At 47.7% G+C, this 12924-nt stretch overlaps 1 protein-coding gene across 1 annotated transcript in view; it reads left to right on the top strand.

Moving 5' to 3' along the window:
• banp (BTG3 associated nuclear protein) overlaps nucleotides 1-12924 on the top strand; it is an 82354-nt gene that overhangs the window by 14646 nt on the left and 54784 nt on the right. The window contains exons 8-9 of the mRNA XM_063197354.1: nucleotides 3581-3742; nucleotides 9704-9828. Of these exons, the coding sequence (XP_063053424.1) occupies nucleotides 3581-3742; nucleotides 9704-9828 (287 nt within the window). The remainder of the gene's footprint in view (nucleotides 1-3580; nucleotides 3743-9703; nucleotides 9829-12924) is intronic.

The following is a 12924-nucleotide window of genomic DNA, read 5'->3' as shown; positions in this document are numbered from 1 at the left end:
TCTCTCTCTCTCTCTCTCTCTCTCTCTCGCCTTTGGAGCCAGCCACACTGACTTGGCCCTCTGTCATCTGCATCACCCACCTACACACAGGGCTCTTGTAACGCTATCCCACATAGCACTGTTGTACTTCCTCCCTGAGCCCCCTCCATCCCTCCCCTGGTTTACATCCGACGACAGGCTACTCTTTCTTTCACATGCAAGAATAGAGGCAAGCACGCACGTTGCATGCATGCTTGCGCACACACGCACGCACACACACACACACACAGAATAATCACACACTAATCACTATGTGGCTACTCTTTCACATGCAAGAAAACACATGCATGCACACACAGAATAATACTGCCATGCAAGTGCAAACACTCGGATGCAAGAAGACATTCAGGCAGACATATGCACGCACACACACGCACACGCACACACACACACACACACACACACACACACACACACACACACACACACACACACACACACACACACACACACACTGGCCTTCTCTCCTCTCCCATTGCTCACGGCTGTCTGCGTCATAACACTTAACTAAGTACTCTTTGGGAAAAACACCCTTTTTTGAGCCCCTTTTCTTATCTCTTCTTATTTTAGAAAATGACTGGCTGCTTCTCGCTCCGAGTCTATTGACCCCTCTCTCCAGACAAGAGTGGAACAGGGGGCTGCGAGCCAGACGGGTCGAGGAGTTTACATGCACTTCACATGTCCCGCCACGCTTGTTTGCTTCTGCCGAGTGTGGGTGTGTGTGTGTTTGTACTCAGTGCCATCAAGTGAAAGCGGACCACCGTGTTCTCACTGTTTTCTTGGAGGTCGGTAACCCTCGCCTCAGTCCTGTCGTGCAGATCAAGTGGTTGGTTGTACCAGCGCTGCTGACGGATTTCGCTGGGCCCAGGACAAAGTAGTCTGAAAGGGACCCCCACCCACTGTATGTAATGAGATCCCAATTCTGGGGCCCCTGTGTCCCTGGGCCCAGGGACAACTGTCCACCCCCCTTTGTCCCCCTTTTTGGGCTTCCCTGGGTAGTACATGCACACCGATCACTGGTGATGTCAACTGGTGATGTCAACTAAAACGGCTCATTAACGTTTAGGCCAAGAGGTTAATTTAGCAATCAGCTGGTTAGTGACCGCCTGCTGGCCTGATTGAATGTGTAGTCAGCTTTTCCGGAGGAGGAAGCCAACGCACACCAGAGGTTTTGAGGTGCAGGTAGCGGGTACCTCAGAGGAAGATCCCGCACACTCTTGTCCAATGCTGAATTAATGTAAACGAATGTTTCGGCCTGTATGGCCTTCCTGAAATCTTTTGAGAGTCAGGTTTTTCGCCACTGCTGTTACATACCGGCTCTTCTTGATTTGAGGCGTATGTTCATCCCGCACCTCATCGAATTTGCAACCTCACGGCTTGCTTTGGACATGGAAGGCAAACGCACCAACAACTGAGATAAGCAATCAGCTTGCTATCTCAAAGCCTCATACAGATGTGGTGGTGATGTTCTTCCGCCAAGCTCTACTAGGTAGCATATGCTACAGTCACGGTTGACTGGTAACACACTTGCTCGTCTTTTTTGTATGTGAGTGCTGCTGTGTATTTGTTATGTCAGTGAGCGTACAGGAAGGGAAGTGGTATGAGAATTTAAACGATCACACACTCTTCTATTGTGGGCTCCTGACCTGCATCTACAGTATAAGCCAGTAAATAATTTGCTGTGCATGTTGAAAGCAACGATTACCAACTGTTGGCCATTTTCTGTATTCTCGTGTGCGTGCATACGGCAACTGACTTGAAGAGATGAATGGAAGCTTGATGATTTAACATTTTGAACCTGTGTTCGTATGCCGGTGTGGTGGTTGGATTGGCGGGGGATGATGTTGCTACAACCACACCTAAACTCATGCACCCTGTCCTTACATGACCCCCTCTCTCTCTCACACACACACACACACACACACACACACACACACACACACACACACACACACACACACACACACACACACACACACACACACACACACACACACACACAGACAATCTTGTGCATATGCACAAGCGTGTATATTCCTATTCCTTGTGTATATTCCTTGCCGTCAGTCATAAAAGACATGCATCAAGCTTATAACGAGCGATGCTGACATTGTACACCCTTGTAATCCCCCCACCATACTTGCCGACGCCCTGCCCCTTGGAAATCCATATTAGCGTTAATCCAAGCCACTCCATTCATCTATAAATCAGGCACCGCTGACAGGGTAATTTTTCATCGAGTGCCGCAGTACAAGTACAAGCGCTACAGCAAATGGCGGTTTGATGAATCGGAGAAGATAACGTGGACACCTGCCCAGAGGAACAGAACGCATGGTCGTGAGCCAAACCTTGGAACGCGTACGCTGACTTACCTGTGCAGGTACAGGTATAGAGGGCGTGGTGGTGGTGGTGGTGATGCCCGCAGAGTAACCTTTGCTGTTAAAGGCCGACTTGGCAACTTTTTTCAAGTTCATCACCTCCACGAGTCAGCCAATGTTTAAATGAGTTATTAACTGGCGAACAGAGACTCTCCTGATTGTGCACTTAAAACAACACATTTGCAAAATCTGGATTGATTACCCATGGATTAATGACCAGTTTTCACTCTACAGGGCTCTGCTCAGTCCGGGTCTTAGACAGTTGCATCATGTAACTAATGCTCAGATGCCTAGACTCTGAAAGATTAAGTCACATATTAAATGGGAAAAACGGGAGCTTGGTGTTGCAAACTTTATTTTCCGTTATCATGTGACTTAGCTAGTCCTGCACCCAATTTTTTTTTGACGTATGTGCGTGTTTTTTCTTTGTCAAACTTAAACTCTGAAAGAAACCACTCTCACACAGACTTATTATGAAGCCAGGCATACTTTGTGTGGGTCAGAGACGGGTGGATGGCACAGAGTAACGCTCTGCTGTGTGCATGTGTGTGTTTATGTGAGCATGCGTGTGTGTTTGTGTGCGCACACGTGTGTGTGCGTGTGTGCGTGCGTGCGTGCGTGCGTGCGTGCGTGCGTGCGTGCGTCTGAGTATGTGAGTGTGTGTGTGTGTGTGTGGTTGAGCCAGACTTAAGAGTCCAGAGGGGATTTGAGAGCCACATAAGCCTATGCATAGCAGAGGCTGCTTTGTTGACATGCACAGCTGATGTATGTTAGTGGAACTATTGCATCTTGTTTAGATTGGCATGACTCTGCAGCATATAGTGTGTGCTAAATAGGTTAAATATGTTAATTACTTAGTTACATGTTTTGTTTTTCAACTTGTCGGTGAGTGTGAGTGATGTGTGTGTGTGCGTGTGTGTGGGCTGTAGATGCTCAGCTGATGTTTGTTAGTAGCCCGATTGCATTGATTGTTAACAATTCTTTGTGTGTGTATGCGCGCGTGCGTGCGTGCCTGTGTGTGTGTGTGTGTGTGTGTGTACATACATACTCTTCTGCGTTCTAGAGCATCTTTTCCATCTTTGCCATCTTGGGGTTTTGACATCGAGAGTTACTAATGTAAGCAAATGTGTGTGTGTGTGTTTGTATACTCTTGTGCGTCCTAGGCCACCTCTTCCACAAGTTCACCATCTCGGAGTCGGACTGGTACCGCATCAAGCAGAGCATCGACTCCAAGTGCCGCACGGCCTGGCGGAGAAAGCAGAGGGGCCAGAGCCTGGCCGTCAAGAGCTTCTCACGCAGAACACCCTCCTCGGCGAACAGCAGCGGTAAGACACACACACACACACACACACACACACACACACACACACACACACACACACACACACACACACACACACACACACACACCTACCTGGCGGTCAAAAGCCTCTCAAGCACAACACCTTCTTCGCAGAACAACACACACACACACACACACACACACGGTACCTGGCGGTCAAAAGCCTCTCAAGCACAACACTTGGTCTTTGCAGAATAACAGCGGTAAGACATACACACACACACACACACACACACACACACACGCACATAAACACCGTTACCTATGGTACCTGGTAGTCAAAAGCCTCTGAAGCACAACTCTCTCCTCTCAGTGAGAATACAGATACAATCACAGCTATCCATACATCTATTGGGCATACACCAACACCGACATTCACACGCACAAACACAGGCATGCACATTAAGGGTCGACCGATATATCGGCCGGCCGATATATCGGGCCGATATTTGCGTTTATTAAGTGTATCGGCATCGGCCGATACGCATGCGGTTTTGGCCGATACGCCCACCCCGAGATTTTGACTACAGACGGGCAGCTCTGTGTTGCTGGCAGACCCGCAATGCACGCAGCTGCGTCACCCCTCCCCCACTCATAGAGTAAAGTAAACAGCCTTGCAGGCTGCCACGAAGTTTTAGACTTTCAGATGCATCCTATTTTAATGTGGACACTGAATGACATGGCATGTGCATGTAATATGCCTAAAGGGAGAATGTTTCAGCTCCATCCATTTTCTGTACTGATTTTAATTCCCTGGTTCATTGTTCAGTCAATAATCACCATTTGCCATCTTTCTACCGTTGTAACTGAGTGTCTACCGGCATATGTTTCAGTGTCTAATTTCCACCGCCTTTCAAAACACGCATTTCATACCGTCATTCATGGATCAGCTTCAATCCGTTTTAGCGACATCTAATAGGTAGCAAACATCACTTGCAAACTGGCTAAATTAAAATAGCCTCTTGTAAAACATTTCTGTAGCATTCAACTCACCAGCATGCAGACTGCATAATGCAGCCATCTCGTTGAGCAACCAACCAGCTCTTCCAACGAGGGTAAACTACTGTTTTTATTTCCCTGGTTCATTGTTCGGTCATTTCTCACATCCATTTGCCTAGCGTTGTAACGAGTGCCTTCCAGCATGTTTCAGTGTAAATTTCCACCGCGTTTCAAAATGCGCATTTCTTAGCGTCATTCTTTATCAACTTCCATCTGTTTAGCGATCTCTAATGAGTAACAAACATCACTTGCAAACTGGCTATTTCAATTCATAGAAGTTTATTTGGTTAGATACTGTGTAAAACAGTTCTGTAACATTTAACAGATCAGGTCACCGGCATGCTGCCACTTCCTCGTTCAGCAACAAGTGAATGTTCCAATCTGAGTAAAATAGAGGGGTGTCCGCCGTTTGGCGGACCAAACCATTTTGAACAGGGGTGTTTTTTACTGGTGGCATTCTTTGCAATGTATTTTATAATATGAAAATAAGAAAATGGTTTTACTTGTCTATGTGTTTTGTTTGCATTTCTTTGGTTTGTTATTTTGGGCTTTTGTTTGTTATTTATTTGATTTGATTTATTTTGTGAAAGGCCCTAGTAAATCAAGTAGGCCTACACCTATACAGGTGAAAAAATAGGCATACATATTTAAACCCATAATAATCTTGGTCATCCCCAACATTTTTCAAATTTACAGTCAAGCTCTATGCTATTGTACCACTGTCAAGCCACAGTCCTTTGAAATTTTAATGCCTTATGTATACCTTTTTAGGTGGCTATAATACAGTATAGGCTAGAGATGCTTGAAAAACTACTTGCTCAGTGTGCTTTGTACATGACAGTTATTTTCCTGTTATTCATGTTATGGTGTGATGAAAATGTGATGGGATAGGATTTTTTTTAATGATACAGTACTGATTTTTGCCATTTTTAACACTTTTTTAACAATATCGGTATCGGCGTATCGGGTATCGGAAATCGGGTATCGGCCAAGGGTGATCGGTATCGCATCGGCCATTAGAAAACCTGTATCGGTCGACCCCTAATGCACACACATGCAAAACACACTTTCATATGCTCATTCCTAAGAAAGTGGCACAATTTAGGCTTTAGACACACGATTCAACCACAAAATGCACCAGCTCTGCCTCTCCGTATCTCCATATCTTCGTAAATCCTTCTCTCTCCTTTTCTCTCCTTCTCTCTCTCTGAGAGAGGCAATGTCAAGCGCAGGAGTGTTGAAGCTAGAATACAACAGAGGCAGAGAGGAGAGGGGGAGACTGAGATGGGGGGTGGGGTGGGGTGGGGTGTGTAGAGAGGGCCTTCAGTAAACCCTAATGGCTGTTTACACTTTCAGACTTGGGAAAGCTGGAGATGGAGCTCTCCTTTCCAAGTGTGCGTGTGTGTGTATTCATGTGTGAAGAAGCAATAACTGTGTGAGTGTGAGTGTGTGTGTGTGTGTGTGTGTGTGTGTGTGTGCACGCGTGTGTAAGAAATGAGCAAGATGATGACTTGTGTCGTTAAGTTTTTGTTCTATGTTTGAGAGAGTGTTGTGGAGATGGGGTGAGTGGCTATTTACACGAGTGGCTTGGAGACTGAAGGTGTTTGTTCATACGTGGCTCATACGAGAGAGCAGAGAGGCAGCAGATGGTAACTATCTGTCTTTTTTTAACTTTTTTTTGGTCTTTTTTGACTTTATTTGATAAGACGGTGTGAGAGGTGGATAGGAAGCAAATTGGAAGAGAGACGGGGAGGGCTCGGCAAAGGACCCGGGCCGGGAATCGAATCCGGGTCAGCCGCATGGCAGGCGATTGCCCTACCGGTTGGCCACGGTAGGGCCAGATGGTAGCTATCTCAGTACACACATCAGTGCCGCTCCAAGACACTCCAGGGGTCAGAGATGATCTCCGGGTCAGCACCGACAGCTTCCTTATGTGTGTTTTTGTCTATGTGGGGTGTGTGTGTACTGTATATGTGTCTTTTTTTGCGCGAGTGTTTGCATTGCTTACTCTCTCGCTCTCTCACTGTCTCTCAGTCCTTGCTGTCTGTCTCTCTCTGTATCTCTGTCTCTCTCTGTCTCTCTGTCTCTCTGTCTCTCTCTCTCTCTCTCTCTCTCTCTCTCTCTCTCTCTCTCTCTCTCTCTCTCTCTCTCTCTCTCTCTCTCTCTCTCTCTCTCTCTCTTTTCTGTTTGTTTGTGTGGGGCCAGCCAACTCAAGACACCCCCCAAAAACATATCCTGTTAAGGCCCCTCAGTCCCGTCGTCGCCCAACCCAACCCCGCCCAAAACACCACCCCCCCATCCCTCGGAAATGGCCTCTCCCGGCTGTGGTTCTGGGCGGTTGTTACCTAATGGCGTGTGGAATGGCCCATAAGCTCATCAAGGGGGGCTCCCTCATTACAGAACATCTGCCGAGCCCAGCCCAAGGAGAGCAGCAAGAAACAGCCACAGGGAAATCATGCCACCACTCCTATGATGAATGAGGAGAGAGAGAGAGAGAGAGAGAGAGAGAGAGAGAGAGAGAGTCCTCTTCAAGCTCAACTGGTAGCATTCGAAGCTGAAAATGCCAGCATCGCGGGGGCCCCTCTCTCTCCCCAGGGAGCTGCCCTGTTACAACACATGCACAAACACACAGAACCGCCTCTTTGAAACGCATGCAGGCACGCGCGCACACACATAGCCATCCTTTTGAAACACACACACACCGGCACAGCCGCCCTTTTGAAACACACACACTCACACACACACGCCCTCCTCTGCTGTGGCTGCACTTAATATAGCCCGCCATATCCGGGCGACAAGCTCCGCACAGTGGTGATGAATGTGTGGACTGACTCGGTTGGGGTTTTTCTCGAGAGCAACTTGTGTGGCTGCCAAGTTACAGTACCAGGCTGCCATGGCCAGCACCCACCCGGCCCTTATCTTGCTGTCAGAAATCAAAATAGCAAAATGAAATCCCCTGGAGGTTAAGGAGTGTGATAAGTGTGGTGTGGTCACTGATAAGAGAGGGGTTGGCTGGGTCTACTACGTGACACAGCAGCTGGGCGCTTCACAGTGTGGCCACAGTTGGGGACAGCTGAGATAGCTGGTGGCTGTGGCCCCTTTCTTGTCACATGTATGCGGTCGGGAGAGTTGAGAGCTTGGTGTGGTGCTGGCTGCCTTTACAGTGCACTGCACTGCACTGTGTGTGTGTGTGTGTGTGTGTGTGTGTGTGTGTGTGTGTGTGTGTGTGTGTGTGTGCGACTGCGTGTGCGTGTGCGACTGCGTGTGCGTGTGTGTGTGTGCGACTGCGTGTGCGTGTGCGTGTGTGTGTGTGCGACTGCGTGTGCGTGTGTGAGTGTGCGTGTGCGTGCGTATGATTGTGTATGCATTTGCATCTGTGTTGGTATGGATTTGTGTGTGTGTGTGTGTGTGTGTGTGTGTGTGTGTGTGTGTGTGTGTGTGTGTGTGTGTGTGTGTGTGTGTGTGTGTGATTCTTCAGACTGTCTGTGTGTGTGTGTGTGTGTGTGTGTGTGTGTGTGTGTGTGTGTGTGTGTGTGTGTGTGTGTGTGTGTGTGTGTGATTCTTCTGTGTGTGTGTGTGTGTGTGTACGCACGCGCCGGGTGGGGCAAATGAAGATGTCAGCTGCTGTTGCCTGCCAGGATGAGAGGGGAAGTGTATGTTTAGGCTGCGTGGTCGTGCCTGTCTGTAGACCACTGCAAGCCGAGGGATGGGTGTGTGTGTGTGTGTGTACGCGTGTGTGTACGCGTGTGTGTGTTTGTCTGTGTGTGACAGGAGGGGCTTCGGGCCTGTGTAAACATGCCAGACTTTGGCAGATGTACTGGAAACAGCCCAAGACTTTACGGGTGGTAGGCAATGCGGGGGGGTTCCCTCGGGGTTGTGTGTGTGTGTGTGTGTGTGTGTGTGTGCGTGTGCGTGTGCGTGTGCGTGTGCGTGTGCGTGTGCGTGTGCGTGTGCGTGTGCGTGCGCGTGCGTGTGTGTGTGTGTGTGTGCGCGTGCGTGTGTTTGTGTGTATGCGCGTGTGTGACCATGACCGTGCTCGCTTGCGTGTCAATGTGTGTTTGCATTTGTGAGTGTGCTTAACATCCATCCCTGTGTATTCAGCATGTATTCACTGATGATCTGATTGGTGTACAGAATGATGCATGTGTTGCCCAGAGGCAGCCGTTCTTGTTATTGTGACCGGTTGGCCGCCCGGCCTTGCTTGCTTGGCTGGCATCTATTCATGTATGTCTCCCCCCTAATCAGCTTATTGCCAAAGTCTTTACATCGGGCCAAGCCATTTAACAGTGTATAAAGCCACTACACCGATATTATTGTAGCAGCAAATCCCTTGTTGATACAATGTACATCCCATTTGCTCTATTTTTTTTTTTTTGTCGGCTTGTGTGTTGGAAATGCTCGAGCTAGTTTGCATCCGTTACATCTGTATCTGCTTAATGAGCCTCTCATTAAAACCTTGTGTCGTGATGAAGGTTATGTTGGGCTACCTCAGGTATGCCTCGCTTAATCCTATTTTTTGCCTTCTTCAGACATTTTTTTTGATCGGAGAGAATTTGAAGTGTCTGTCTGGTACACTTATGTAAATCCAGCGGTCAGACTGGATGCTCAGGCCCTCTGCTGTAAATACATTGTGAATGTACGTATATACATGTTGTTTCAAGAGGATTTAGGAAGAAGAGCACAATGCAAACATGCATGAGCAATGAGCAAATATTTACAATCTCCTTCAAAAGAGACTAAGTGATGCCAGAGCAGGACATTGGACTAAGAAGACTGTGTGTGTGTCTGTGCATGTGTGTGCATCTGTGCATGTGTGTGTGTGTGTGCCTGTGTGCGTGTGTGTGTGTGTGTGTGTGTGTGTGTGTGTGTGTGTCTGTGCATGTGTGTGCATCTGTGCATGTGTGTGTGTGTGTGCCTGTGTGCGTGTGTGTGTGTCTCCTTCCAGAGGGAGGCAGTGTGGCGGAGGGCGCCCCGATGGAGGCCAACCAGCAGGCCCTGCACTACGCGCTCACCAACTCCGGACAGCAGGTCCAGATCCATCGCATCTCAGAAGACGGCCAGGTACAAGTGGTGAGTTCTACTCTTCTACGCATCTTTACCCAGGCTCCGCCCTCGCGGTGACGGAACACCTTTGGCTCATCTACACACACTCAGGCAATTTGCTTGTTCAGGTACTTTCGGATTCCCTCTACAACGGGAAACTCCACCCACTTTGTCGGGAACCAATCAACCGAGCATCTCCCAACGGTCCTGGGTAGAGGCGTGTTCAAGGCAGTGACGTGGTTTAAGCGCATACGTTCTATTTGGACTAAGAATATGTTTGGTTCAAACTTTGGCTCAGCCTTTTCTGCCCTCGACCAGTAGCAAACCAAGGGAGGTGGTTCAACCATGCCATTTGAGAACGTTAGTTGTTATGGTCTTGGTCAGACCCAGTCTCGAAGAGATCTGACAGTCATCATGATAATCAGGCTACTTCTTTTTTTTTCTGTCTTTCTTAATAAGTAAGTATCCCGCACCCTGTCCATTACACTTGCAATTTTGCATTGCTCATGTTCAGATAGAAAACATAATGGACTATGTGTGGGATATTTGCTTATTACCTCGAACCATTGGCAAGGCTAGATTAAGATGGCCCGGGGCCCCTAAGCTACAGGTTGCTATGGGCCCCCCAGGAAGGCGAACTTCATGATGAAATTACATAGTGTCATAGGAATTAAGGATAACGTCTGTCAGCTGTGGTGAGGAGAATTAACAAGATTTAATACTGTACTCGACATGGTGGATTCATTTTTCAATATTGCATCTGGTCACAATTATGCATTTTTTGACTTTTGGCCAATCGTGGGGGCCCCAAGGCCGCAGCCATATCTAGCCTGCCCATTGTTTACTTCCAACACACCTGCTCGAAACGAGGTACTGCATGCAGCATCGTCCTTCCTATTTTTTTTCCGTCTGTTTTTGACTCCTCTGTCTATCTCTCGTTCTCTGACTATGACTATTTTCACACACTTCCTCATTCACACTTTCACACTAGTGTTCTGGTTCATAGAAATGCACATGTCATTATTATAGCTTGTCACGATTAAGTATTGCTGTTTTCTACATGTGTCTTGTCTTTTTTTACACACACACACACACACACACACACACACACACACACACACACACACACACACACACACACACACACACACACACACACACACACACACACACACACACACACACACACACACACACACGTGCGAACACTATTCTTGTACCTTCAACATATTGGCATTTCAGGTTTGACATTTAATGATGTGGGAGAGGGCGTGAGAAGAAGAGATTAGCACTCCAGGTTTGGTGGCTATTGCTTTCTGTTTCATGACATTAATTGGATGTCTCTCATTGGCTGGTGCCAAATGTACTTGATCTGTTTTTGGTTCTCCCCCCTGAAATCCTTCACTGCTCTCTGATCCTCCCACTGGCTCGACATTATGCATAGCCGGATCATTACAAGGTGGAGACACTTGCATGGCGCATAACATTACAGGGTGAAGAGAGAGACACACGGCATCGCCAACTCATTACTTCACCTTCTATACATGTGTTTATATCTGTGTACTCTCTAAGCAGTGCACACAACAGAGACATCTGTTTTGTACTACTGCAGCATTCATGTCAAATCAGAAGCTTGTTAAGACGGCACTTGGAGCATCTCTTGGAAGAGAGGGAATGTGAGATTTATGTGGAAAGACGGCACACACAGCTTGGTAAACTGGTAAAATGGTCTAAAGCTAGGTTTAGACTTCTACAGCACCGAAGTTGACATAACAAGGAACCACACTTCAAGAGGTGGGAGGGTGGTCCTGCCATGGCCAACCGGTAAGGCACTCGTCTACCATGCGGCCGACCCGGGCTCGATTCCCGGCCCGGGTCATTTGCCGACCCTTCCCCGTCTCTCTCCCTATTCGCTTCCTGTCCACCTCTCACACTATCCTATCATCATTAGTCGTAAAAGAGCAAAACAATTTATACGTATATATATATAAGAGGTGGGTGGGTGTTCATAGATCTACCATCAAGTCCGCACTCACAGGACAATAGAGGGCGTGGCGTTTTTTTCCGGCCAAGAATTCAAGGATGCAGATGACGTCAATTCCAGGCCAAACGGGAACTCACACTGCCTACTAGCGCACCGTCTGTCTAACGACGGACATTTCAGCCTAGAAGAACCATACGTCCTTGCTCCAAGGTGTCCATTCAGCTCTGCAGAGGCGGATGTGGTGTCTGGTTTCTGTAAGGTCGCGGCCGGCTCAGTACCAGTATAAACCTAGCTTAATACTGCACCGTTGCAGGTCAGACCAAAAAGGACGTCAAACCTGACGTCCTATGGCAATGCTCTGTGTCGCATTTTTTCAGCCTATTTTGAATCTATGTAGTGAGTCGTTGAACTGATTGAACCCCTTAAGACCCTGTTATAAATTAGCAGTTACCAGAATGGCAATGACCAAGTCGTAATGTAGTACTAAAGGCCCTGTGCTCTATCATAGTGGTGTAGTACTATGGTAGTTACGTTGTTTTTGAGTGACTGTTGCAGTGTTCCAATGTTGGAACGGTGTGTGTTAAGGGGGTACATGTCAACTGTTGGTTCCTTAGCTTCACTAGCAGAGCGATGCCAGACTGAGCTTTTGATGTTCTAGTCTGGCTCGCCAGGTTGGCATTACACATGCTTCCCTGGTGAATCTTGATTGCACTCGTCTATTTCCCTGGTACCTGGCGAATCATCACATCAGCAAATTAATCTCTGGTAAATTGCTGGTCTCTGTAAACCCCTTTTGACAAGTGAAGTTAGACAAGTAAAAAGAGTTACTGCTTCTCGAGAAATACTTACTGGACTTTGACCAAGAGGCAGCCCTACTCATACTTCTATGTCGAAATGAGAAGACACAAGTGTCCGACATTAAGGTCATGGCTCCAAACCAAACTTTGCTGCAACGTCCTTGGAAAAGATAAAGTGTGATTATGAAAACGATTTGTTCCACTTAAATACGGAGAGGTCGTAAGGTGTGTCTGTGTGACTCTGCATGCCTTTGCGCAGGGAAGCCGACAGGAGGGTACAAAGGGGTCAGCTGTCCCAGGCCCAGGGCGATAGGGGGCTCATAATTGGGCCCTCATTACATT

This window comes from Engraulis encrasicolus, chromosome 4 (genome assembly GCF_034702125.1).
Source record: "Engraulis encrasicolus isolate BLACKSEA-1 chromosome 4, IST_EnEncr_1.0, whole genome shotgun sequence".
Lineage (NCBI taxonomy): Eukaryota > Metazoa > Chordata > Actinopteri > Clupeiformes > Engraulidae > Engraulis > Engraulis encrasicolus.
The sequence above is the reverse complement of the archived record's forward strand: the minus strand, read 5'-3'. Positions and strand labels throughout refer to the sequence as shown.